This window comes from Scedosporium apiospermum (genome assembly GCF_000732125.1).
Source record: "Scedosporium apiospermum strain IHEM 14462 chromosome Unknown SEQ_SAPIO_0104, whole genome shotgun sequence".
Lineage (NCBI taxonomy): Eukaryota > Fungi > Ascomycota > Sordariomycetes > Microascales > Microascaceae > Scedosporium > Scedosporium apiospermum.
In genome coordinates, this window is record NW_015971805.1 from 125700 (window position 1) to 152216 (window position 26517).

Here is a 26517-nt window from a genome sequence, read left to right on the forward strand (position 1 = left end):
GATCACAGCCAGCTATTGTTTATTACCACAGGGTCCGAACCGTGACTGTGATGGTGAGTATACTTTAAATTACAGCTGAAGCGGACACATTCCGAGCGTCCTGATGGGAAGTACATTGCATTAATAGAGCACGTTGGCAACGAAGATGGTAATATCATATCATGGAGCGTATTACACTTATCCTGTCCGACAGGTTAAATTCTCCATCCAGTAGCAGCACCGATATCAAAGAGGAACTCCGCATTTTCCATGTCCTCATTTTTAACCCTGTTTAACCAAACCTCGGTCGACTTGGAATGGGGGGTCCCATCAGTCTTGGCTAAGGTTTTTGAGAGCTGCTGGCGGAGGAGTTCCATCCACTCCGCATATGAGACGCAGGTGATTTCCATTCTCTCTTGACAGGTTTGTAGTTCCGACCATGATCATATACGACGTGGAGCATTCGCTTCATGGACGTCTGCTCTCTCATTTCTTTGTTCAGGTTATCTCCGGAGAGGAGTGGTGCAGTTGAAGCACACCATTGATGATTATCATCCAGCAAGCGGCCGCCTTCACCAGTATCTAGGCCTATTACATCCATTCAAAATAAACGAGTCCGGGAATCAGCTCTGTCCAGTAATGCGAAGAATGAGCCCCATGATCGCCAAGGACAGCCTGAAGAAGAAATATCTCAGTCCAGTACTGTGGAACGAAGAGACCCGCGAGTGAGCTGTGTCGAGAGCCTTCTTCGCCCTCGGTACACTAATCTTGTCATACGCGAGGAGCGCTTCTTCGAGGTTCTGCGCCTGGCAGAGCTGCTCCGCCAAATCCCAGCCATCTTTCAGTGCCAGGCTAGCTCCATACCCAGCAAAGGGACTGACGGCATGATTCGCATCGCCAAGAAACACAACAGGCCCACTGGTAGATATATCGTGGCTAAAGGGCTGTTTGTCCTTGGCGGGCTGCGCAAAAACTGTATCGATCTCTGTGGCTCGAACAATAGTTGGAAAGGGTTCAGTGAACATATGACCCAGCTTCAGTGACTCCTCGATAACCTCTCGACGCTGTTCATCCGAAGACTTGTCGTTAACGGGGACGCGCTCATCCTCGACGCGGCTCAGTGCCCAGACGAGGGAATTCTGGTCCACCGGCGAGATGAAGCACGCGACTCCTTGGCCGGACATAGCCATTCCCCAGTTCTGATCGACGGGGGACGGCAATCCCTCTTCGAACCTCGCAGACCCTCCCATCTGAACGGCGCCTAGATAGTGTAGAACATCATTCGGCCGAAGCGACATCCTCAGACGACTATTGGCTCCATCCGCGGCAATAAGCAGGTCGCATTCTTCCTCAGCCGTCTCTTTGGGGTCCTGTCGCTCAATGGTAACCGCCATTTTCCCGTTGTCGAGCCTCCGCGCAGACTTGCACGCAGCGCCCCATGTGACAGAGCTTTCTCCCGCGTCAATTAACACTTTCCGTAGGTCTTTGCGCGCGATGCGGATACCGGACGATGGGAGACCCTTGGCGGGCTTGAACCGAACACTCATGATTTGCGAGAAGTTGCTATCCCACACCTTAAAACCTCCCGTCCCGTCAAGTCCCATGATGACATGGGGAAGGATTTCATCGAGAAGGCCCAGCTGCCTGAGAGCGTAAAGACCACCAGTCTCGTCGTATCCTGCGAGGGATAAGGAGAACCCCTGCCGGGAGATGGCAGTGTCTTTCGCGTCCCGCTCGTAGATTATCACCTCGGGAAATTGGAGGGTTGAATCCCACTGTTTGCGTAGGCCGGTGACGAAAGCAAGACCAGCCATTCCGGCGCCGGCTACAATGATTTTCTTGCTTTCGAGGAAATGGCTACGGGTTTCTGCCATGTTGAGATTGCCGATGCAGAAGCGGTGGCTGGAAAGAAGTCAAGATCCGCAATGGAGTATTGTGTTGAAGTTAGGAGTTCAAGGACGGCGTGCACATTATATATGCCCTGAGCCTACTATGCTCTAACCCTACGGGCGGTGTCAACTGAGTCCTGATTCCAGTCGTGGCGTGATGGAGACTGGGGATGATAATACGTAATAATACTTCATGGAGGGAACGAATGTACCATGCACATTCTTGCATCTACTCATCGCTTGAAACAAACACTGCGAGCTGACGTCAGCCTCACTCGGGTTGAGTCGTTGAATACGATAATATATTCTTATGAACCCACCCACACGCTTTAGTGTTGGGTAAGTGGTAGGCAAGTGAGCTGCATAATCTAGCAATTCCCATGGGTAGTGTGACCCATATTCTTAATTCAACGTCCTTGGACTAGAATTTGCGAGCCATGCGGAACGCGTAAAGTACACTGCGATGACGACCACCAATTCGTGAACAATGACGCTGGCATTCTTTCCCAGACGGGGTTAACATGCTTCGGATTGCAGTCACAGTGCAGAAAGTCCAAGATTGTCCCGCACCATCCAGCCACAGACATTAGGTGTAGTTGTGGAAGCCAGTTCGAGTCCTAAGTCTATCGAAACTACCGCGCCGAGGCTTGGAGCATCGTCCGGAATGATGACATCTCGTTTTCCCATTTGAGTGCACCATCTCAGGAACAATTCATATCGCCTCTTCCTCGTCCCTATCGCGGCCGCAGCAGTCTCGTGTTCTCTCCTTTAGAACGGAACTTAAAGGGGATTACTACATCATCACATGTATTCAAGGATCACGTAATGCACTCTCGCGCGGAAAGGGCGTTCAAGTTGTTAGGCGGCATCTGTGGGCAGCTAAGTATCCGAGGTATACAATGGTCTCCAGTCCTTTGCTGCACCTCTAAATCCAGGTCCAGAAGTCCATAGCGAATTTGTAACTTTTGAAGTTTTGGTCCTCGACACCATCCGTGCAAGTACTTCTACTCCTAGTTGAATAAAATTCGGTATTATTCAATAAACCTTGATTAATTCAGTATCCAATATCTCAAGCTGCACCATAATAAGATAGATCAGTGCAGCCCTGACTAAAACATCACATAAAAGAAAGGGAAGCAGGGAAGGAAATAAGGACGGAAGCTAGAAATAAGAAGGGGAACTTGGAATGGGAAGGGAAACTAGGAAGCGATAGTGAAGGACAAGAGCTTGTACAAATAAGCAGTGGGCTTGTCGAGACTTCACAAGTGGCAAGGCATACTTAATGGAAATGAGGAAGAGAATTTTTTTCCCTTGTAGCACATAGTCCCCTATCATAGTAGTTATTTGAGAAATGTTATTTTATTGAAGTATAAAACTTGCTAAGAAATCTGTTGGGATTGGGGTGGTTCTAGTAAAAACTGGAGAGGTCGAGGACTAAAAACTTCAGAAGTTGCAAATTCGCTCCGGACTTGGGTATCCAGGCCCTTAACATACCCCCTACGCTTCTGGTGGGCAGCTTTGCTCCCAGGAGGGCTGCTAGAGACCACGGGTAATGAGCTCCTATTTCCTTTCTCCCGTTGTATGTTGTCAGGCGACACGTCTAGCTAGCAAGAGCAAGGATGGACCTTGGCGACTGGTCACCGAAGAGCGGCGAGTGCCCGGTTTGGTGGTCTGGAATGCGGGTTGGTTGTTTAAGGAAACGCGGGGGCGAAACTCACTCTGTCAGAGGCGGCTACAAGCCATGCTTCTGGGCAGGTAGTCCTAGACATGAACTCGAACCTTAGGCTGAGGGAATCAATAGACTCGTTCCACTCCAAGTTCCTTCTAGTAGCTGATCGGGGAAATCTAACAATCTTCCGCAGCTCAAATAGGTGTCTGTCTATCCCCCTTCTCCTCATTTTACATTCATGCCTGTTATTGATAGCTAACTAGAAAGTTAGCATATTTCCAAAATTGACAGCTATGGGAAAATGAATGAAGTGAAGAGGGGGCGCTGGCCGGAAATCAGGATGAAGGCACAAAATAACAAGTTTATGAATGATAATTGTAAAAAGATGCAAAAAGACATACAACACCGGGGATTCGCTGGTCGTCACCGACCCAACTACTAATCCGGCGCTTCGCAGCTTATGTACAGGGGAGCGGACGGGACCCTCAGTTCTCTGCGAGCTATGGTCGTATGTGGTTAAACGAAGAGAGGAATGGGTTTATAACTGTAGCTGATCCCGGAGCCTCCGATCCACCAACCGTTCATGGGAAATCTCTGGGCTTGATTACGATTTTAAGAACAAGCAAAATGTCAAGCTCCGAGAAGTGGACTCGTTGGGTTGGCCAGGGGTGCAGGTTGTCGAGTCCTAATTGATTGAGGATATCTCTCTTAGAAAGGAAACAGCCCGAGGAGCGAGAAGGCGATTGTGTATAACTCGCTCAGGTATGATGCTGCTGCTACATCGCATTAGGCTACGAAGTAGTATACTACACTGGACGGACTCCGGTGAATTCGTCAGCATCAGGTATTCGGCTGTAAACTTAGTCGGATCTTTTCTTCCATCCACAACCAGGGGCTTCCTAGCGGGGGCAGGCGCACGTTTCAAGGTCTGGGCGGCGCTGGATTCTGCCCACGTTACTACGTCTCGTGCGGGGCAGAGGACAACCGTTCGGACCTATGACCTATCCTGGGATCACCAACGCCATGTGAGGCGACAACTTGACCAGTCAACATGCCCGCCCAGTCTCACACACCAACAGACTGTTTGTTCAATTCGGGCCTACGCCGGAACCCTGTCACTTATAGGCGGCGAGTGATTTACAACTACCGATTTCGCTCCCCCTTGCTTTACGAAACATCATCGGAACGGATAACCATGAAATCTCCCAGTATTTGGTCAGTGCTCTCCGAGTACTCCACGCGGCTAATCAAGGCATCGATTTTCTTCTCGTAACCGACTCGAATAAGACCGAAAGCAGCGAGTCTTCTCAAACCTAATTGGGCTCCTATAGATTTTGTGATTGGTACCGAAGAATGGAGTAAGGCCGAATGAGATCCCAACTACTGCAGTTACGCACGATTCTCACAGCAATACCGTGCTTTATCTCGGGCATATAGTCAGTGCCAACGGAATGCTTTCATGTCGGGGGTTTTTATTGACTGGACGTATTGTATGACCGGCAGTTGGTCAACCTAGCAATACGCTCTAGACTTCTCGTTTATAAAGTCTAAAAAGCGGAGCGTCGGGTTGTCTTGATATTTTCTCATGGGCATCACTCAACTCTTAGTGCCTCCGCACATTGTAGCATGATGGCTCCGGAGGTCCTCCTCGTGCTCTGGCTCTGGATTGCAGCAGCGGCAGCTTTGAACGCTTCCGAGTGGGCCAAGCAATCTATCTACCAAGTTTTGACTGACCGCTTCGCGAGGACCGACGGCTCAACAAGCGCCTCTTGCCAACGAGCTGAATACTGCGGGGGGACATGGCGAGGATTAATAAACAACCTGGACTATATCCAGGGCATGGGATTTACAGCTGTATGAGTGGACTCCTTACCCACCTACACTGAGATCTGTTCATTTCTCACGAGTCTAGATCTGGATCTCACCTATCGTTGCTCAGATTGACGCGGCTGGTAGTCCAGATGGGTAAGTCTGCAGGGTTCTTATCCGCGAATGTTCTCGTTTCTCATTCCGACTTCCGTTCTTAGAGACAGCTATCATGGTTTCTGGGCAAAAGACTTCAACGCTTTGAATAGTCGCTTTGGGATATCCAGTGACTTGAGGGATCTAAGCAATGCTTTACACGCTCGTGGAATGGTAAGGCTTGTACAAAGGTCCATTGGTATTCATGTTGAATTGGCTAATTAGGTTCTATTCGCAGTACCTCATGGTCGATATCGTGACCAACCACATGGCCTACGCTGGTTGCATGACTTGCGTCAACTATGGTACCCTCAGCCCCTTTAGCTCTCAGTCCGATTATCACTCTCCGTGTTCAATCGACTACTCCAGCCAGACGTCCATCGAGCAATGCTGGCAAGGAAGTAATAACGTGGCCCTGGCAGACTTGAGGACGGAGGACGCCCATATACGCTCATACTTCAACCAGTGGATTGCCAACTTGGTCTCCACTTACGGTATTGACGGTCTTCGAATCGACAGTGCGAAACATCAGGAGACGTCCTTTTGGCCGGCATTCGAGAATAGCGCTGGGGTTTTTATGATAGGAGAGGTGTACGAGGGAGATCCGAATAAATTCCTCCCGTACCTCAACGTCTTTCCCGGCCTGCTGAATTACCCAGTTTGGTACTGGGTGCAACGAGCGTTCCAAAGCACTACCGCCACCATGACTGAACTCGTCAACGGTCTGAACACCATGAAGAGCGGAACCTCCCAGACGAATTACCTAGGCTCCTTTCTGGAGAACCACGACCAGGGGCGTATGCCATCATGGAGTTCACAATCCAGCGACGTTGCGTTGATAAAGAATGCTCTTGCCTTTACGATGCTAGCCGATGGGATTCCAGTCATCTATCAGGGGCAGGAACAGAAGCTTGCTGGTGGAAATATCCCCGACAACCGAGAGGCTCTTTGGCTCACGGGCTTCAATAGGCAGAGCGACTTGTATAAGTGGATCTCCTCGTTAAATATTTTCCGCCGCACCGTCATTGCGCAGGATCAGAGATACACGCAGCACCAAGCTATTCCCTGGCAAATAGACAGCCACACCCTCGGTCTGCGAAAAGGGTTCGACGGCTCTCAGGTCATCAGCGTCATTAACAACATCGGCTCTTCGGGTGGTGCTTATTCCGTCTCTTTGTCCTCCACCTCGACGGGATTTACCCCCAATCTGGAAATTGTTGATGTGGTGGCGTGTTCGCTTCATACAACGAGCTCAGCTGGTGCGTTGAGCTTCACAATGAGCTCCCTGCCTCGAATTTTCTACCGCAGGGTCGCATTGGCTGGGACTGGGATTTGCCCAGCGCTAACTGGAGACGTAACGACGACTACCCCGACCGCTACGTCTGTCTCGTCTTCGTCCAGTGCTGGATGCGCTATCCCTACATCCGTTGCTGTGACGTTTACCGTGAGAGTGACGACCCAATTTGGCCAGACAATCAAAATGTAAGTCTCAACATGCCACTCATCGGTATCGGAATTGTAATTCTATAAAATTAACTGAAATCAGCGTCGGGAATCACAGCACGCTTGGCGACTGGGATACCAATAAGGCCGTCTCCTTAAGCGCATCCCAGTACACGAGCAGCAATCCGATTTGGGTAGGAACGGTGAACATTCCAGCCGGGGCTAGCATTCAATACAAGTTCATCAACGTGGCGAGCGATGGTGGTGTCTCCTGGGAGTCGGACCCAAATCGGTCGTTTGCGGTTCCTGCGGCTTGTGGTGCGACGACAGCGGCAGTAGAGGGTAGTTGGCGATAGAAACCGACCGAGTCTTACCCACCGTCCTTCGGAGAACCGAAGGACCAAGCAAACGACAGAAGAAGAAACAGAACGCCAAGCTAGAATCGACTCCAGAACTTAAAGGAAGGGTTCGCTGTCAGGACTTTGATCGACGATGAATTTATGATGGACTTCGTGCAGTAGTTATAACGTGTCTGAGGGGTGCTTGAATCTGAAAATTATCGAGACGGAACGGGTAACGATTCTCACACAGACCTGCGAAAGTGATGTCCGCACATTAAGACTACTATCATCGACAGTCTTTGCGTAGATAACGGTGTCCCTTCACCAACACTACCTTTGGAACACTTTGAGTATCGACGATGAGAGCAGGCTTGGCACTAAGATATAAATGATTAGAGCTAGATAACCCCCAAATCACGCACGAATAACAGTAAATGAGGCTCATATGTGGAACTATATAATCACCGGCTAGAAATAGCAATCACCGGGTCCCGCTTCGCGATCTGGCTAATAGTGAAAGGGACCAACCGGCAGATGTTGCACGATTAAACAAGCCGCAGTTCGTTTAATACCTTATACCCGATGGAGCTTCTTCCCAAGCTCCGTCCCTTTAATAACGGAAATGATGTTTCCATCGTCCTTCGACCGATGCGATCAGAAAAAAATCGAAAATTATCTGCCCGCTCTAATGCAGGCGGCCCCATCAGTCGAGGATTCGACATCTGTATCCCATTGCATCTAGTCCTGTCGCTCTAGCAAATTGAGATGGGCGTTCCAGCACTTGGAATTCGTTGGGACTGCAGCTGCTCATAGCCAGCCGGAGTTAGGCAACCACAAGAGAGTGAGCTAGGACGTAGATCCTGCCCAATCCTAGGACCGAGGCTGGATCCCCCTCCACTTCCAATACCAGATGCGCTTGCTCCAAACACGGGGCACCGAGAACTCCGCACTCCGAATGTGGAAGGCGACGGGCCCGCTGTCAGGGCGGTCTATATTTTCTTCCCTAGCCCTGGCTCCAAGTCGAGATTAGCCGGGGCTGTTATTATTGAAGGACCGCTGAAGCGTCGTGTGGCTACGCAATCTGGGTTCGATTCTATATTTCAACTAATGAAGCATCTTCCTTCTTCGATTTCTTCCCGCCGTGCGGGGAAGATGCCATTGCCCATATATGACAGCGATGTAAATGGGTCCGTCTTTGTGTGGCGGGATCCTGAGCGGAATTTAACTGCGACGTTTCCCACACCTGCGCTGCCCTGCTAATAATTTGGTCTCTCAACCACACCTTTCGCCCGTCTAGTAACTGCTTCGTTTTTTTCTTGCTGCGAGACCGACATCCAAGATGGTGAACATTGGGACCCTCTTGGGCGCTCTGCCCTTCGTCCTCACGACCTCCGCCGCATCAATCGCGGCCCGCCAGGGAGCTGCCGCCTCCCAGGTCGTGAACATCGCTTCTCTCGAGAACATTGCCGTGCGACCCAACGGCCAGATCCTCGTGACGAACATGAACAGTGCCAACCTTTACGCGGTCGACCCCGTCGCGAAGACATCCACCACCGCCGTCGCGGTTACCGGCGCCAGAGGACTGAGCGGCGTCCGAGAAGTTACTCCCGACGTCTTTGCCGTGATTGGTGACAAGAGCATTTACAAGGTTGATTTCACCGGAGCTGCGCCCGCGGTGACCCTCGTCAAGGCCATCTCGGAGGCCAGCAACCTCAACGGCCTGTCTTCTTTCGACGACGACAGCGTGCTTGTGGCCGATGCCGGAAAGGGCAACGTCTACCGATTCAGCATTTCCACCGGCGAGTACTCCGTCGTCCTCGAAGACCCGACCATGGCTCCCTCGGGAGGTATCCCCTTCGGCATCGATGGGATTCTCCACGTCAACGGCACTGTCTGGTATACCAACATTTTCAAGAACAGCTTCCACAAGGTCGAGGTTGACGAGAACGGCAAGGCCAAGGGTTCTGTCACTACCCTTTGGACGAATTTGATGGGTGACGATCTCTGCGTCGGACCCAACGGCAAGATTTACGTCGCGACGAATAGCCCCAACACCGTTGTCGAGGTCGATCCCGCTGCTCCCACCCCCAAGGTTGTCGGACAGGTTCGGGGATCAACTGCTTGCGCATTTGGTCGTGGAGAGAGTGATGCGAATACGTTGTACGTCTCGGGCGCCCAGGGTGTTTTCGCAGTAAACATTGCCGCTTAAGCGGGAGTGTAAACATGGAGTCTAGCGGGGGAAGAATAAGATGGCGGATCTAAACACTTCGATCTCGTATATATTTGCAGCCTTCGTTCTACCTCGATCTCTGTGTTTTGAGTACATATGAATTTTTGAAAATGGACAAGCAATTTGTGCCGTACAGACATGTGACACGAAAGAAGAGAGACTGAGATATGGAAACGGGAACCCCGAGGCTATTGTTCTAGGCTTGACCAGGAAATCGGGCACCTGCGGGGAACAGATATGCCTCCACTGAGGCCAGAAAGCGAATCGTGAGAACCTTGACCAGCAGAGGGGGGTTTCACGCCCTTCGTTTGATGGACCTGGGTAGCATCGGGCATCAGATTGGTGAGTTGCCGGGCAGCATAATGCAATGCACAATGCGGTGTGCAGGAGGAACTTTAAAAGCTAGTGCAGGGTGGTGACAAATAGCAGTAGCGAACTGACAGCTGCCGTGATGCGGAGAAACGCGGGCAAGTAGCTCCGTCTTACTCTTACGTATGGAGGGAGCAGCCTAACCTTGAAATGGAAGCGTCTACTAATTCTCCTCTCGTGCTATGGGACCCCGCAGATCTTCAGGATCTTCGGCTAGATCATAGCGATAGGGCAAGTGGTGGTATAAAGCAGAACCTGATCCCCTCAATGAAACTCGAAACGTTATTTCGCTGGCCCTGGCTCGACGTCCTACTTCCGGCCACAAGCAGCAACAACACCGAATAACTGAGATTGCAACCAAACATGCCCGGCGACACTGTTGAATTAGTGGCGCAATGCCTCTGCAAAGCCCACAAGTATACCGCTTCGGTGCCAGCATCCTCTCTTCCTCTCAGTGTGACCTGCTGTCACTGCGACTCGTGCAGGCACGCAACAGGAGCCATGTACCTGCCTGACACGGCCTGGCCGAACAAGGAAGAAGACCTTTCCGCTCTGGAAAAGTACTCATTCTCTCCGAATATCGACGAATTCTTCTGCAAGTCCTGCGGCACTCGCATGTTTGATCGGGGGACAAAGCCAGGATCTGCGCCGGCTGTAATCACCGGCGTGCTCCAGAATGAGCCGAACCTTCTTCGCTATGAAAAGCATATTTTTGTAGCGGATACCCGAGACGGCGGGGCGTCAATGTGGCTTCGCAAAAGCCACCCCGAAGGCAACGCCGTCAAGCGGTTCACGCGCCGGGACGCTCCGGGCAACGAGCTGCCGACGGATTGGCCATCCGATTTCGAGCTCCCGGATGCTACAGCCACGGCAGGACCAGAATTCACACCACTCTACTGTCATTGTCGGGGTGTCAACCTTCTTTTAAAGGGTGCGGCCGACTTGGCGGGTCCTCCACCACAGAAGGTTCCTTTCTACGTCGATCCCAAGTCTTACAAATACCTGGCAAGCTTTGACGCCTGCGATTCATGCCGCATCTCTATCGGAGCAGACATGACGCTCTGGACTTTTGCATCCCTCACCCATATTGGCTTCCCGGCTGCCGAGCAGGCCTCCACAACCTCTAAGTCTTTCGAAAGTCTCCCGCAAACGACTTTTGACCTGAAAGCGGCCGTCGCCTCTGAGACCCGCGATCCACGGCTAGGAACCCTCGAGTTCTATCAGAGCTCTCCAGACGTGGAACGGTACTTTTGTTCAAGGTGTGCTGCGACGGTCTTTTATGCCGTGCACGAGCGACCTAATATTGTTGACATCGCTATCGGGCTTCTTGATCACCCGAGCGGTTCGAGAGCTGAGGGCCTTCTTCACTGGAGTCTTGGTACAGCAGGGCACTTGGATGACGTCGAAGGTGGGTGGAGGGAGCACTTCTTCAACGGCGTCAAGGAAGAGGCCGAACAATGGAGGATTGAGCGGGGCTACCCAAAGACGGCGCGAAGGATCAAACTTGAGAGTGGAGATACAAGCATGTAGGGCATGCGGGCGCGAGCGTTTTCTCGGATCGTGTCCCCCTCACGAAAGCCTCATTTGCCCCTTATGGTGATAAGTATTTTGAGAGACTAATATACGCATTTCCTAACTGAGTATGACATGGCGTTGGCGAGGGTCCTGCCAGAGCCAGGCCAGTCTTGATTGAAAAAGAGGTGAAACTAACCCAGGCAAAAACCACTGCAAGAACAAGCAAATATCAAGCATCCCAATAGCCCAATCAAGCACTCCATTTCACTCTCGACTCTTTAAAGATACTAACCATGCCCATCGGCAACAGACCAGGCTCAACAATGTTCAGCCCGCCGAAGCGAGCGAATATCTCCTGGCCATACATCATCATCACCCATCGCCAGTAGGGCATCTCCGGGTTGAAGGATGCCATAGCTTTCGCCGGATCCGTCGGCACTTGCCTCAACCGATTTGTCGCCATCTGATTCACAATCGCACTGATCTCTGGGGACTGCTCGAGGTCGATGCTCTGCTCTGTGGGCTTCCTCATCAATGTCTCGAAAGCATCCTTAACCTGGTGCCCGTGGTAGAAGTTGAACTCCTCTCTATACTGGACATACTCGTCGAAAGTAAGGAATTTGTCGCTGCCGAGACCGGGGGATTGAATCATTCCGGAGTGAGTCGTTGACATGCGTTGACTCGATGCGACAAAGGCTTGCCAGGCAAGATTGTAGGCGTCACGCTCGGACTTTTCAATAGCGGCGAAAGTCTCCTTTGTTGACTTGAGGACATCGTTCCGAATTTGTAAAAGTGTGATGAACGGGGACTTGAGGTCTAGGCCGCCGAGCTCAGACGGGAAGTAGAGGAATCCGTCCGGTATGTTTTTGGCCCCGAATCGTTCATAGAGTATCTTTTTCAGGTAGTCCGCGACGCTAGCTGGAGCTTCGCTACCGCCCTCTGGGGTCATCGTGGAAAAGATTTTCTTCTGGATGCGTTTATGGGTCTCAAGCATCTCGTCAACGTGGCTGCGACCGAAACAATTGGCGGGAATTCCAAAGTTTGACGAGAAAAACGTCGCCGCATAGCTATTCCAGGTCTGGATGAACGAGAAGACACTCTTTTTCTTATCCAGTTGTTTCCTGAGCTCTTCAATGTGTGTGTCGACCAAGCCCTGGTCAATCTCGAAGCGACCGGTCTGGGGAGAGAGGACCAGGAAACCCCAGCGAATGCTGCCAGTGGGGAGCGACTCGTCTACTGAAAGCGTGACATCTGGGTCGTTCGAAATGCGAACGGCTCCGGTTTTCCCGGCATCAATGGAGACTCCGGTCACGGCCGTGAATTTCTTGAGCGTCTTCCAAGCCTGAACGGCAGTGCCATGATCGTAAGACCAGAACCACATGTCGTCATGGACTCTCCACAAGGCACTTCCTGAGGTCGATTGGTTCACAGCGAAATCAAGACCGAAAAGCACAGCCTCGCTGAACATGTCGGACAGAGAGTGTGATGCAGGGGCACCGCGCCGTCGATCCCTGGTAGGTGTTCCAGGTTCAGCATCCATCCATTTCAGTGGTGCTTTCAAAAACTTTGAGAAGAATGAGAGCCACTTCGGCGATACGCCCCAAAACTCGAGAGCTGACAAGACAGTCTCGTGGGGGAGGAGCGAGTTCCAACGGTCGAACACGCAGTGGAAGGCTGTCAACTCCCCATGGAACTTTGTATTCAGGGCGATTTCTGTGGACAGCAGGTGAAGAACCCCTTGCTTAAGTGCGAAGGGTTTCTTAACTGGCTTGTGGTCATCGGAATCGTCGGGCGGGAGTGAGTCCACCATCCAGTCATCGCGGCTGGGGGCAGGAGGGTAACTTGGTGCAGCTGTGCGTAGGTGGTATGACTGCATATTTGCGCCCATCGCGGAACGTGGCTGCGCTGCCTGTGTCGGCATTTGCATGTTCTGCTGTTGTTGGACCATCATGGCCTGTTGCCCTGCCATCATTGCTCGCTGCGCTGCGCCCTGCTGCGCCACCAATCTCGCCTGAAATTGCTCGGGGACATGGCGACCGTAATCAACTTCTTCCTCCCCCTCGGCACCGCCTCTCTGTTGGCGCTCGTGGCCAAGGAGATTGGACACAAAATACCCCTTCCCATAGATACGTTGCCGCTTATTTCGTAGCGAATCCGATGCACTAATTCGGTCGCCAAGATAATACTTGAGATCACGCTTCTTCTCCGGAGGGACGTCCTGCCCCATCAATTTCCAAGCGCCGGCGGACATGCGGAAAGCGCGGAAGGCTCGTTTGAAGAAAACCGACCACTTTACGCCGATGAGTTGAAGGAAGATGGCTTGCAGTATATCCTCATGCATGTGAATGTTGTATACGCCGCTGATTTTTCTCTCCTGCTCGACGCCGACCATATCACCCCAGGACCACGAGTCCAGAGCTGATACGCGCATGTTGAGCACGTCGGCAATTTCGGCCAGGATCACCTGGTTGCCTTTAAAGTCCTTAAGGACAGCTCGCTGGTCGTCCGAGAGGAGTCTAGAAGACAACAACCCGTCGATTGCCCATTCGAGGTTCTCCTTCGAGAATAAAGCGGGGTTGGACATGCTCACTTCAAAACTCGTGACTGAGCTACGGAGGACCCTGAGAGCGTCACTGACTTTTTCTTTCACAGGGTCATCTGCGCTAAATAGGTCCTTGAGGTATGCAGACACTTGGGCCGCTTCGACGCCGGAATCGCTGAAGACAGTGTTTTCCCAAATTTTCCTCATTGCAAGCTTTGTTTCGTTTGCCGCGGCTTCATCTGCAGAGGACCCAGCCTGTGGCGTCCCACCGGGCACCGGTCGTTGGTCCTTGGAAAGCCATTCACTCACGAGCTGGCCGTAAAGGGAGGCGTACTGGAATTTAAGGGACTGCATGTCCAGATGTTCAATGAGAGACGCCTCCCACGTTTGCAACATCTCCGCCGAGACGGAGGGGTCATAGCGGGCTTGGGCAGAGAATCGGCCAAGATTCTTAAGCTTCTTCTCCAGACCAGGATGTCTAGTGTAATCAACGGCACCAACTCTGTCCACATTGATGGAGAGACAGTCCTTGACGCCTTTGCTTAGAAGATTGAGCCGGTCGATAGGATCAGCTGTGGCTCTAAGGCCATCGAGAAGATCCGACTTGGATTTTTCAAAGCTCGCATATCTCTTGGACAGCTCGTCGAGCTTGGTGGTTGTGATTTCCTGGAGGGTTTGGGAGAAGACACTGCTTGAGTTGGACATTGTGGATGCTGGCTGGGACCCTATGATTTGGGGTGGACAAGGGTGGAAGGGGTGGAGAAGGCAAGTATGATGTGGAAATACCAGCGATGTGAAAGAGCTGACGGATGAGGATTGTGATATTGGATGTTATCGAGAGGGGCAAGAAGGTCAATGAGGAAATTGACGAAATGGGTGGACTGGATGAGGGAGGGGGCCGGGGGTATTTATAGACGACTGAAAAGTTCAAACGGACATCGATTGTATACTGCTTCTGGGAAGAGAGAAAAGAGAAAAGAACAGGGCTGGAAGACAACGACGTGTGGTTCTGCTCAGGCAGCAGCAGGATCACTGCGCCTCAATCAACGAGCGATTTGTCACGTGACTGTTCGTTGTGATGTGTTTGGTTTCCCCATGAAGAGCCTCCCGATTCCTGAAGGAGCTGAACATCTCAACTGTGTGCGTATGTTTGTCCACAGCAACATTCAATGGCGGTAATAGTATTGAGCTATATTTTTTACATTCTGAGACTGGATGGATGCAAAATCGTTACGCCTCTTGAGTAATATATTTACAAAACAACTCCGGACAGATGCGGGAGTGGAATTGGCCTTTCCAAGGCGAAAAGTTAATGATGTTGCGGATTCAAATCTTCTATAACAACCGGAACTTCATTTGCCATGTTTGCGACTCCTCTGGGCTCGCTATTTCAAGTAGATGTTGTATTTGGCGATGTAGCTCTTAACAGTTCTATCTTCTATATCTTCAACTTACGCCTGGAATAGAATAGCATGAGATTGTTGTGCTTTATATGTTCAACAAGCCAAGGCAGCAATGTTAAAACTCCCTTTTCTTGAAATCAATGAAAGGACCCTCCAAATGACTTGTGAAATACCCCTTAAACTGCAGCTCTCCCTCCCTTTCCCTCCCCCATCCTCTCCCCTTCGCACCCTCACCAACTTTGCCCACGGCACCCTCCGACTTCTTAAAGTCCATCCGCCAAAATACGTTCGCAAGCGTCAGCGTCAACTCCATCAACGCAAAATTTTTGGCGATACACTGCCGCGGCCCGGCCGAGAAGGGAGCAAAGCTCGCCATAAGCATCTTGATGCGAGCCGCTTCTTTCTCCTTCTCGATCTCGTCGTCATTGTCGGTGCTGTGGTTGATCCATCGCTCGATGTCGTATGTGTAAGGATCATCAAAGATCGACGGGTCGTGGTGCAGTGAGAAGATGGTTGCTCCGACATTGAGGCCTGCAGGAATGTACTCGCCATCTACGACGCAGCCGGCGGGCTCCTCGCTCTGTCGCCAGAGGGGTTGCGGTGCGACGGGGCACATGCGCATAGCCTCATTTATGGCAGCGCGGAGGTAAACGCATCCGTTGAGCTCGGGGCCGAGGCGGATCTCGTCTGGCGAAGAGAAGGTGGAGCAGATTTCACGGGTAACCTTGGCGTAGGCGTCAGGGTTACGGGAGAGGTAAAAGAAAGTGGCCGCCATGGAACTGGCCGTCGTATCGGATCCTGTCCGATCCAGTTGAACGGAGGTTAATAAAAGGGGGAGGGAATAAAAGAAAAAGGGGAAGAGGGTTTGGCTTACCAGCGATGAGAAGGTTTGCCGAGTTAATCATCACATCGAACTTGCCCAAAGCCACGTTTCCAGTATCGGGATCCTTGGCTTCGACATATAGCTTAAATACATCATCGGTCGATGGATCCTCGTCTCTGACCTTGAGGCTAGACTTAATCACGGTCCTTGTGTACTTCTTCAGACTACCGACACACCAGGCGAGATGCGGGAGAAGAAGGGCCACAAGAGAATGGAACTGAAGGAGAGGCGTTTGATGCATGACGCCAAGGAGATGGACGACCGTGGACATGGTCTTGGTCACGGTTCGGTTTGCGGTGGACCCAACCAAGTCCCAAGAAGTGGTAAAGACGACCTTGCAGATGACATCCGTGGTGAGGTAGTTGCCTGGTGTCCCTGTCATTAGCCCTGGCAAAATGATGGAAATATGGGGAGAGAAAATGTTAGGAACTCACACCACAGGCTCATATTCTTGGGTTCCGTCCAGCCATCAGGTTGTACGCCGGTGGACTCATTTTCTAGCAGCTTTTCACAAAATGCACCGATTTCTTCGAGAACCTTGCTCTCGTGTTTTCGGAGGGCCACGTCGGAAAAGCCTTGCTGGAAGATCTTCTTCTTCTTGGAGTGGGCCTTCTTATCTTGCATGCCGATCAAGTTACCCTCCCCATGGACCTGGTAGGAATTGGCCTTGCGAACCTTCTTCAGCTGGCCGTAGATGTCTGCGGTTGGGGTTCAGTCAGTCAGAGCGCGTCCGTGGAACATGACGGCCGAACTGAGACCGAACCTGAGACTTACCCTGATACCCATTGGGAGAGTTGACAAGTAGTCCATTGGGGCTATATCGAACAAATTTTCCTAAATGACATTAAATGTAGGCGATGGAGAAAGAGAGTACTGATGGCGATGAGGAACCTACCATATTTTTGGTGGCATCTCTCAACGTCAAGATGGATGTTGCCGAAGTAGGCATGGTAGGCGCCGTACAAAGAAGTCAATTTTCCCAAGAATGGCCCAGGATATTTAGCGTACGGATGAAGCGTTAAGCGATAGATGCAAACAGAAGCGAGCTGTAAGAACCAGCATGCCATAAATTCACCTTTGATTAGCAATGGAATGCCACCACAATGCCCAGAAAAACCACTCACATAGATCGCGCCAGCAGCCGCTGTCGCCAAAACAATATCCACAGCCGACAAGGCTTCCCTAATGCTAAGACGGAACATGCTGGGCCTAGTTTCACACGAAATTCAGTTGCATAAGAACGTGATTTCAATCTTCTCCCATCGCGTCCGGATTTTGTTCTGTTTTCCCCCTTGATAAGGATTTGAGCAATGGAAGAAAAAAATTAACCCTGGGACGATCCTCAGCCGCGAGGACGCCCGTCAGCACAGCTCAACAAATCTCAATTGTTGTGTGCCATGATTGAATATTACAATATGCAAATTAAACAGGATATAAATTTAAACGTATTTCGAAAGCCTCACTCATGGATCTTGGACCATCACGACCATCACGACCATCACGGATACCTCCCGGCAATAAATCTCTCTAATACGACAAAACAATACGGATTCGAAGCAAGAGACGGGCCGCATCAACTCTAGTCTCTCCTCGAGGCCATTGACATTATGTTCACAAAGTCGGTAGTCAGAGGGCCAAGAATTCTCCTATCTACTCATCAACCTGTCTACGCAGCCCCGAATGTTGGTAAAACCAATAATTATGTGAAGAGGACCTGGGAGTTTGTCATATTATGGGTGGAGTTCCAGAGGTTCCCCGGGGTTGGGATGATACAGTTATCCTTACACTCTAATCTGCCCTGCGGACGCCAAACTATCCTGGCCCTGGCCTAGCCATTCAGCCCTTCCGTAACGGTTGGACACCCGTACGCCTCAGCTGCGATCATGGCAGGTTCGGTATTCCCGAGGGCGAAAAACAATGACACCATCGTCTTCGTCGCCAAGCGTGCAGCGCCAAGAATAACGCCATCGAGGACAATGGCTTTTGACTCCGTCTCTTTGAAATGCCTCAGGCGAAGAATGGGTATATAGAAGGAAATAATTTGTGTACGAATAATAACTTGCAAGGCTTTGGCTGAGAATCGAGATCATTGGGAAGGCCCCCACTCTGAATCATATCCACGAAGTATATCGCAACCGAGATGCGTCAGCGTGTGCTCATCCTTACTTACATATGCCGTCAGCTTACTTCAGTTACGAATATGGCAGGTGATTGAAAACGGTAATTGGAAATCTTATACGAAGTATGTTGCATCAAAAATGGGGAAAGAAAGATGGTAGAACTTTCGTTGTGCTTACCTCTTGCTGGCCCGGGGCTGCCGAGTTGTAGGCCTTCATCCGCCTTTGCACCACATAGATTCGCCTAGTTCCTTCTTTGTGAGCTTTGAATGTTTTTTTTTTCCTTTTATGCCATGTTAAACCCTAACTATTAGACAAGGATCGCCGTGACAGATCTCAAATGGATATAAAAACATCTACTCAGGCCACTTCGGATTCATGACGCTGTCCTCAACAACCGATATCACCAACCGTAAGTTTCCCGATATTACTATACTTATTGTGAAAATACGTTTAAAATGGGAGCACGAAGCCATCCTAAGGATACTTCACCATGCCGATTGACACCTTATCCCTCGCTGGCAAGATCGCCATCGTGACCGGTTCTGGCCGTGAGAATGGAATTGGTGCCGGCATCGCCAGAGCTTTAGCTCGCAACGGAGCAGCAGTCACAATCAACTACGTGTCCGACTCTGTCACAAAGCGGGCCCAAGCTCTTGCTGATAGCATCACGGCTGACGGGGGTCGAGCAACCGTCGTCCGGGCTTCCGTTGAAACCCCCGAAGGAGCCAAATCAATCGTCCAGGAGACTCTTAAAGCCTTTGGAACAGACAAGATTGACATATTGGGTAAGAAATCTAGCAAAGACGCCATGGTAAGACATGTCTCGCTCACGTACGTGTAGTCAACAACGCCGGAACTGGATTTCTTGGCGGCACCGTCGATGCCACGCCTGAAGAGATCTCCAAGACGTTTGATCTCAACGTCAAGGGTACTATTTTCGTCACGCAGGCCACCATTCCTCACATGCCCCCAGGCGGCCGCATTATCAACATCTCCTCTACGGATTCGAGGCTCGGCCCGGACGACTTGGCCATATACGGAGCCTCTAAGGCCGCCGTTGATTCCTTGACATGGTCGTGGGCCAAAGAGGCAAGAACCCGCACCCTATAACAACACCATATTTCTCCATCTTTAGAAACTGACACACATTTAGTGGGGCCGGAGCAAGGGTATTACCGTCAACGCCGTGACGCCCGGTCCTGTCGTCACCGACATTGCACCTCCAGAAATAGCCGAGCTGATCCGGAAACCCCAGCGGGAGATCACAAGGGCAGCCTACAGGAATGGCACCATCGAGGATATTGGCGATGCGGTCCTTCTCCTAGTGTCTGAAAAGGCGCGATGGATTACCGGACAGTACATTTCGGTTAGCGGGGGCGTCACTGGGCTCTAACAGCCAGTGTGCGCCGTGGATGGTGTTGGAAGCGGAAAAGCAGGGCAGCACAGACTTAGTATAACGTAAAATTTAGAGTTTTCCGCCTTATTCTACAACCACCTGTTATATTGTTAATGTAGCGCTTTATACGCGGGTGTGAACGTTCACACATTAGAATTCCTCAGCACTTTGGGCGATACTTGAGAAATTTGCGATGAAGGAATATGCCAAACTTGCGAGGCAGATGCTGCCAGGAAGTAGTATTGATTAGAAGGGACCATGGGACAAGGCACCCAGCGGTTCCATGTGCCCAGCGTCATGAGGTTTGTGAGTAAAATCAAGAAGATTCGAACCGGGAAAACGGAGAAACATGACTTGAGTAGTGAAGGCAGTCAGAGTCTTGACACTCGAGTCGCATAGTTCTGAGCTGGACCTGATTTTTCTGGCAGTGGAGTACCTAAACCACATGATGGCATCTCTATCAACAGAACTAAAGGCCCAGAAAACTCACTCGCTGATCTAATGCTAACCTTTTCTGCAGCTTTATTGGGTCTGGTACAATGGTCACTGCGTCCAGACTCTAGAATGCTGTGTTACCAAGCTCGGTGAGTTGGAGGCCCGGCTGACCTGAGCTCATGAACCCTGCACCCAGCACCCTCATTGCCTGGTTCATAATCATTTGGTTAATTTTTCTGAAAACAATTCCGACTTTAATTTGATCGCTTGACTTCGTCACATGCGGATACATATCAAGAGGTGCTCGATTGGCTTGGTTAAATCTCCCGAAAATATACTTCACCGCCTCGCCCAGGTCGTCCCCGCCGCTGTAATCCGGGAAGTAATTCTCAAGAGGAGACCGGTCAAGCTTCTGTCGGAGAATGTCGACTTTGTTAAGAAATAGGATGATCCCAGCCCCCCTGAACCATATGGAGTTGACGGCTGATTCGAATAGCAGGAGGGATTCCATCATTCTGGTTTGCGAGCTCTCCTCTAGCGAGACTTGATCATATGTATCCAAGTCCACGACGAAAATCATCGCGGATACTGAATCAACGTAGTGGAGCCATTTATTCCTGTGGCTCCTCTGCTCGCCGATATCGAACATGGAGATTCTGAGCTCTCCCATCTGAAGTCGGGTCTCGTTGACGCCAGTTGTTCTTGCCCTCGACTGAAGGACGTCCATTTCATTTGGCACGTAGTCCGGAGATGCGATTCGGTCTATTTCATCGAAAAAGCTGTGGTCGTAAGCAGTGTTCGTCATGTAGGGGACAAAGGGACATACTATGCTGCTGGTTCTGGCAGAGACAATTCAGCTTGTCCCCCCATCGCTGTTGTATAGAGATGGCTCTTCAGGATTGACTTGAGCGCGATAACAAACCCAGGGTCCAATTCGGGACAAACTGGGTCAAGAGTGTAGTCCTCGATAAACTTGACAGCTTGCCAGATGTCATCAGATTCCGAGACGCCGAATTTTCGCATGGTAGCCAGAGTCGACTTCGCCAAAGTGAAAGCGCTCTTCAACACCATTGGCCGGCAATCATGTAGCTCTTCAGTAGAATACTGTTTCCCGAGAGCTATCTCCATCTGCTTTGCAACTTCGTGTCTCGATGCGTCTCCGGCCAGGAGGATTTCGTATTCACCTCTTAGTCGTTTCATATCCTCTTTGAGATAACGGTCGATCAATCGTGATTGCTTAAGTTCTTCGGTGGATGAATTGACTATCCTCGGCGTGGAGATTGGGAGGGGTCGCCATGAAGAGGTATTTTCGCGTAGGTTAGTGGCGACGTCATTGCTGGCAGTATCGCCCTGCTGGACTTGAAGACTCTTTTTGACAGAGCCTCTGATCCATCTCTGGTAGATTTTTGAGATAAAAAGCTCCGAGTCAAATTCGAATATGATGGATCGCTTGGATGAGCTTATTGACATGGCGGTGTTCGATGTCATCAAAGAGTCGACATCACGATGCACCACCAGCGAAGCAGTGTCATCTTCCATCTTCTTGAAAGCTTTGCGCGTCTGCGGCTCCTCAAGATACCTCTTCTGCTCCGATAATATAGTGCTAGGGCAAGTTAGAACAGCTCCGGGAAATCGATAGAGAGGCTTACGTATTGCAAGCGGTCAGGAGAAGAGTCAATGCCGCTGTTTGCTGCTCGATCATGCGCTGGACATTTTCAAAGTCTTCGTCTTGAAAAGGAGACGGAACTTGCTTCCAATATCGAGGCGGTCATTGGCGTCCATCGTCAACCGAGATATCTCCACGTCAATCTTATGTATCAGGAAACGACAACATGCCACACAGCGATCCAGATCCATAGCTAGTTGATGGTGAGGGCTGTCAAAACTCGACTCGGCCCAGTCGTTGATCTTGCCGAGTGCAGCATTGAGTGCAGCCAGCTGACTCTCGAGCACAACAACAGTAAGGTCCGCGTCTTGCCACTGGTTTCGAAGCTCTGCAATTGTACGGATGGACTTCCCAAGTACGTCAATGATGTTTGCGACGGCACCAGCTGTACCGAGAATGGAGATTGGGTCCGCCATTTCGGCCCAGTGTCATCCTCAGCTCAGGATAGAATGAGACATGTGACTTGGAAAAGTTCCAAGTTGGAAAGGCTTCAGACCAGATTGCGACAACTTTTGTTTGAGGGGGCTGTGTTCAGCTCAAGGATCACATACAGACTGTCACAGTACCGAGGTACATGGAAATATAATATATAACAGGTATAAAATGAAGTATCTACACTTTGTAACTTTTTCTCAAATTCCTTTCATTGGTTGGCATCTCACACAACGCATTGAAGACTGTCTTATGTGGCTAAGACTGGACTCTGCGGCGCCCATACAACAGGGATGCTTATGGGCAATGCTGTCAAAGTCGGTGAAAATTAGTGGAGTCGAGAAAGTCGATGCCATCCGCCATGCCATGGCCTACCTCGAACATATTCCTGAGGTGAGCTTGGAGTGCCAGGCTATAATTACCTACCCATCATTGCCCGGTGTAACCCGATAAATGGGTATTAGGCAAGGACAAATTCACCCTGCTATTCCTCCTATTTCCGGCAACAATGGTTGAATTCCTGGAGGGAAGACTGTTACTTCTGAGGGCATTCAGATGTGCGCGTTTCCAATTCCACTCTTTCTGCTAAATGGTTCTTGAACTGCAGGAGACTCTCATTGCTTCATGGCGTCGCTTGGGAACTAAGGGAGGAGGAAGGAATCTGGTCTCTCCATGGCCCAACAGTTAGCTGAGAAGATCATAATTGCTGAGCCACAAACAATGAATATTACGATTATCATAGAGGACACATTGAACTTGAAGTCGCAATCCTCACTCACGGATGGCGGCAATTCCCGCGCCCGCCTAAGGTTTCCCTAAATTTAGACTCGCGGCTAAAGCAAGAACAACCCTGACCAAGTTTCCCTCAACACTCAACTCGTGCTTCACAGGATACATATGCGGCAAGCATCACCCGGACATGTATTCCACCACTGGCTCGAGGATATCATTCGGCCCTATGTCGACGTCGACATCGTGGGCAAATATAACGCCTGCTGGACCTCCGTCGCCGGCGCCCAGCGGTCAAGAATGCTTCTTCGCTGGTTTCTCCCAGAATTCCCTCATATGTGGAAGGACCCCAAACTCGCGCCGGCGTCATGACGACGCGGGCAATGACTGCCCGGTCACCGGAGCGTGTGCAAACCATCGACATCACCCTGCATTCGGCAGTTGCGTCCATCGTTCAGGACGCTTTAGTCCGAGCTCGTTTATAGTAATTGGTGGTGTTTTGCGGCTGGAGTTCCAGGATTTGCTCCTAAGAGAACCGCTCAAGCAAGAGGGTCATTTTATGCTCGACACAACAGACCCGCAAAACTGCGCCGCTGTTGTATGGCAGCCAGCCCAATACACTGCGAATACTCTAGAGAAGCTAATTGTTTACGATGGAGGTGTAGGTCCTGAATCAGTATCGACGTTGGACCTATTTATGAGGTTGTTCGGAGCCACGGCCAATTGAGGACTCCGAGAGAATAATAGTGGTGGTTTACGGCCCGCGGGCAGAGGGGGACGGACTCTAGGAATGCTTCCTTCGTCGTCATAATTGTTAGCGGAACCGCAGCGCTTCCGTGCTTTATCCTTGTACCTTCTCGCTCCAAATGATCGCCTGGCTTTATCTCCCCTTGGGACGAGAAGATCTACAAAGAAATTGTTTGTTTGCCCGCAGCGTGTGCCTGGGTCAAGCCGTGGGCGGAATGCGACTCCGATGACCTTTGAGCGGATCAAGCCATGCGACCGGCACGCACCGACACACCCGAATCCTGGTTCCGTATGTCCCCACAGATCTTTCGACATAGGTAAGACCAGGTTTCATCAGGGGGAGGTTTGCATTGTCTCCTGCCCCCACTCTTCCGAACTGTTGGCTGACAGCGCCAAGCTCCTGGGCGCAGACAGCATTATATCGGACGACTCTTGCGTCTCTCCTTGGCTTTCACCTCTCCTCCCAGTAACATCCAGCACCCCAATTTTGGAAGGGTGTGGGGCGGAAGACGCCCGAGAAGTTTCGGCCCAAGTCAAGTTGGGATTGCCCAACGTTTCAAACAATCCAGGGGGATCATGCGGTTAGTGACAGGGGAGGTGTTTCCATGCCTGCCAGAAATTCACAATAATGACGCTTGCACTACCTCTCCATGGTTTAAGTAATATTTATTTCATGGTCTTCTGTCAGAGGGCGTAGCCAAGAGATCCCTCTAATAAAATTATTCGAGATTAAGGCCCGTGGACGCTGTTGGTGACTACGCTGGAAGTACTTTGTAGTTGGCGTCCATTTATGAAGGAGGCGCTTCGGGTTTCATCCTTTCCAGATCGGACTAATGAGGTTACGCCACCGCCTGGACCACTCCTGTCAACGGCGGCAAGCGACGCTAGGTCTGCCAGTCCCTTGATCGCTGCAAGGAAAAGATGAGATGATGGCTGGATTTTCGGGTCGTTCCTCCGGCCCCCTAGAATGTGGACCACGCCCGGCCAATCCAGTCGATCCATGGGCAACGTATGGGAGGGTCGCCCCTTAAATGGTGGAGGAAACAACGGACCAGGATCGGTTGGGATCAGTTTCGTGTTCACAATCCTCACAGGGTCAAGTGTCCCAAATGGAGCTGGTATTGCTCATTATTGCATTCGGTTATGAGAAGAATCTTGGAACTTATAACTACAGGTGACCGCGCCGTCTTCGTTCGTCCGTAGGCTTTCCCTTCCATCCCAACGTGCCTCACGGTCACCTTTCCACGAACAAGTTCGCTTCTTCTTTTCATTCATTCCTTTATTCATTCTTTCGGGCTGTGCCATTTTTCCAACATCCATCCATCCATTCATTCATTCATTCACTCATTCAACAACTTGATACCCGGATATCAAGTTATTCGTTTCACCAAGCCTCTATCTCCAGCTAGGAAGAGTTACATTTTTAGGGAAGCACCCCAACATAAAGCCTACCGACATGTATTACGCGATCGCTTCCGTCCTGGCTCTGGCCAGCAGTGTTTCCGCCCACACCTTGATGTATGGCGCTTGGGTCAACGGCGTGGACCAAGGAGACGGCCGCAACGCCTACATCCGATCCCCTCCCAACAACAGCCCCGTCAAAGACCTCGCTAGCCCCGATCTCGTCTGCAACGTGAATGGCGGCAAGGCTGTTCCCAACTTCCTTTCCGCTGCTGCCGGCGACACCCTCACTTTCGAATGGTACCACAACACGCGAGGTGATGACATTGTCGATCTTTCCCATCTGGGTCCCATCATTACTTGGGTGGCGGAGTACACCGAGGGCGATGGCACCGGTGCTATCTGGTCCAAGATTGATGAAGACGGTTACGACGGCTCCAAATGGGCCGTTGAGAAGCTTGTTGCCAACGGCGGCAAGTACGACTTCACCCTTCCCGCCTCCCTCGCTGCTGGAAAGTACCTCATCCGACAGGAGATCATTGCCCACCACGAGAGCGACGCGACATTCAATGTCAACCCCGCCCGCGGCGCCCAATTCTACCCTTCTTGCGTCCAGGTCGAGGTCACCGGATCTGGCAGCGCTGTTCCAGACCAAAACTTCGACTTCAACGTTGGCTACACTTATGCCGATCCTGGTATTCACTTCAACCTTTACAATGGCTACACTAGCTACACTATTCCGGGCCCCGAGGTCTGGGATGCCGCTAGCGCTGGTTCTGGCGATAGCTCTCCTTCTTCTCCTGCCGCTTCCACTCCCGCTACCCCCGAACCCAGTGTTACTGAGCCGACTGCAGTTCCGACGACTGCTGGTTCGGTCGAAACAGCTGCCCCCACCACCCTCGCCACGGTCACCCGCCCTGCCGCTTCTACTACCGGGGAGGCCGTCCGACCCACTCCTACCCGTGTCTCCCCCTGCAAGAGAAGGAAGAGGAACATGAAGAAGCGTACCCACGCCCTCTAGACTATGGGCCTCTATTGGGGACGTACCACTTGCTTCGGTGTGCGCTGTGTATTATCTGCACACATTTATTCATTCAATTCGGATTAAGCGCACACCTTCGCATTAAATGAAAGGCGTTTCCGCAGCACTTGGATGAACTGCTATTCTATGTACATACTTGTAAATCACAACGCCTGTAGATTCATTTTTCATGTTGGCATATACATCAACGGGGTTTTTTTAGTCTCATTCTTCTCAAGTTTCAACACTGTATCCATTTCCTCCTTGCAACGAACCGTGAACGCCAAGGTGCTGATTAGAAGAACTCCAATCTCAAGACTAAGCTCGCCGAACGGCAAATGTGAT

The 26517-nt window shown here is 51.0% G+C and overlaps 4 protein-coding genes and 5 pseudogenes across 4 annotated transcripts; 5 read left to right on the forward strand and 4 right to left on the reverse strand.

Moving 5' to 3' along the window:
* Positions 1-602: 602 nt before the first annotated feature.
* Positions 603-1853, reverse strand: SAPIO_CDS6522 (annotated as a pseudogene; the record flags this gene model as incomplete).
* Positions 1854-5166: 3313 nt separating this feature from the next.
* On the forward strand, positions 5167-7298 carry SAPIO_CDS6523 (Glycoside hydrolase family 13 protein; the record flags this gene model as incomplete). The annotated part of the gene is made up of 5 exons (XM_016788600.1): positions 5167-5391; positions 5450-5502; positions 5565-5673; positions 5738-6981; positions 7061-7298. 5 exons carry the CDS (start codon positions 5167-5169, stop codon positions 7296-7298), a joined length of 1869 nt encoding a protein of 622 aa, XP_016641753.1.
* A 1324-nt stretch (positions 7299-8622) lies between these two features.
* On the forward strand, positions 8623-9492 carry SAPIO_CDS6524 (annotated as a pseudogene; the record flags this gene model as incomplete).
* An 891-nt stretch (positions 9493-10383) lies between these two features.
* On the forward strand, positions 10384-11412 carry SAPIO_CDS6525 (annotated as a pseudogene; the record flags this gene model as incomplete).
* Positions 11413-11647: 235 nt separating this feature from the next.
* Positions 11648-14644, reverse strand: SAPIO_CDS6526 (annotated as a pseudogene; the record flags this gene model as incomplete).
* Positions 14645-15457: 813 nt separating this feature from the next.
* Positions 15458-17427, reverse strand: SAPIO_CDS6527 (uncharacterized protein; the record flags this gene model as incomplete). The annotated part of the gene is made up of 6 exons (XM_016788601.1): positions 15458-16140; positions 16217-16591; positions 16660-16923; positions 17000-17059; positions 17121-17271; positions 17350-17427. 6 exons carry the CDS (start codon positions 17425-17427, stop codon positions 15458-15460), a joined length of 1611 nt encoding a protein of 536 aa, XP_016641754.1.
* A 1408-nt stretch (positions 17428-18835) lies between these two features.
* On the forward strand, positions 18836-19738 carry SAPIO_CDS6528 (uncharacterized protein; the record flags this gene model as incomplete). Its single annotated transcript, XM_016788602.1, has 3 exons — positions 18836-19130; positions 19187-19421; positions 19510-19738. 3 exons carry the CDS (start codon positions 18836-18838, stop codon positions 19736-19738), a joined length of 759 nt encoding a protein of 252 aa, XP_016641755.1.
* A 562-nt stretch (positions 19739-20300) lies between these two features.
* On the reverse strand, positions 20301-22258 carry SAPIO_CDS6529 (uncharacterized protein; the record flags this gene model as incomplete). Its single annotated transcript, XM_016788603.1, has 5 exons — positions 20301-20384; positions 20520-21015; positions 21099-21760; positions 21826-21866; positions 21919-22258. The coding sequence occupies 5 exons, from the start codon at positions 22256-22258 to the stop codon at positions 20301-20303; spliced, it is 1623 nt and encodes a 540-aa protein (XP_016641756.1).
* Positions 22259-25206: 2948 nt separating this feature from the next.
* Positions 25207-26172, forward strand: SAPIO_CDS6530 (annotated as a pseudogene; the record flags this gene model as incomplete).
* Between the last annotated feature and the right edge of the window lie 345 nt (positions 26173-26517).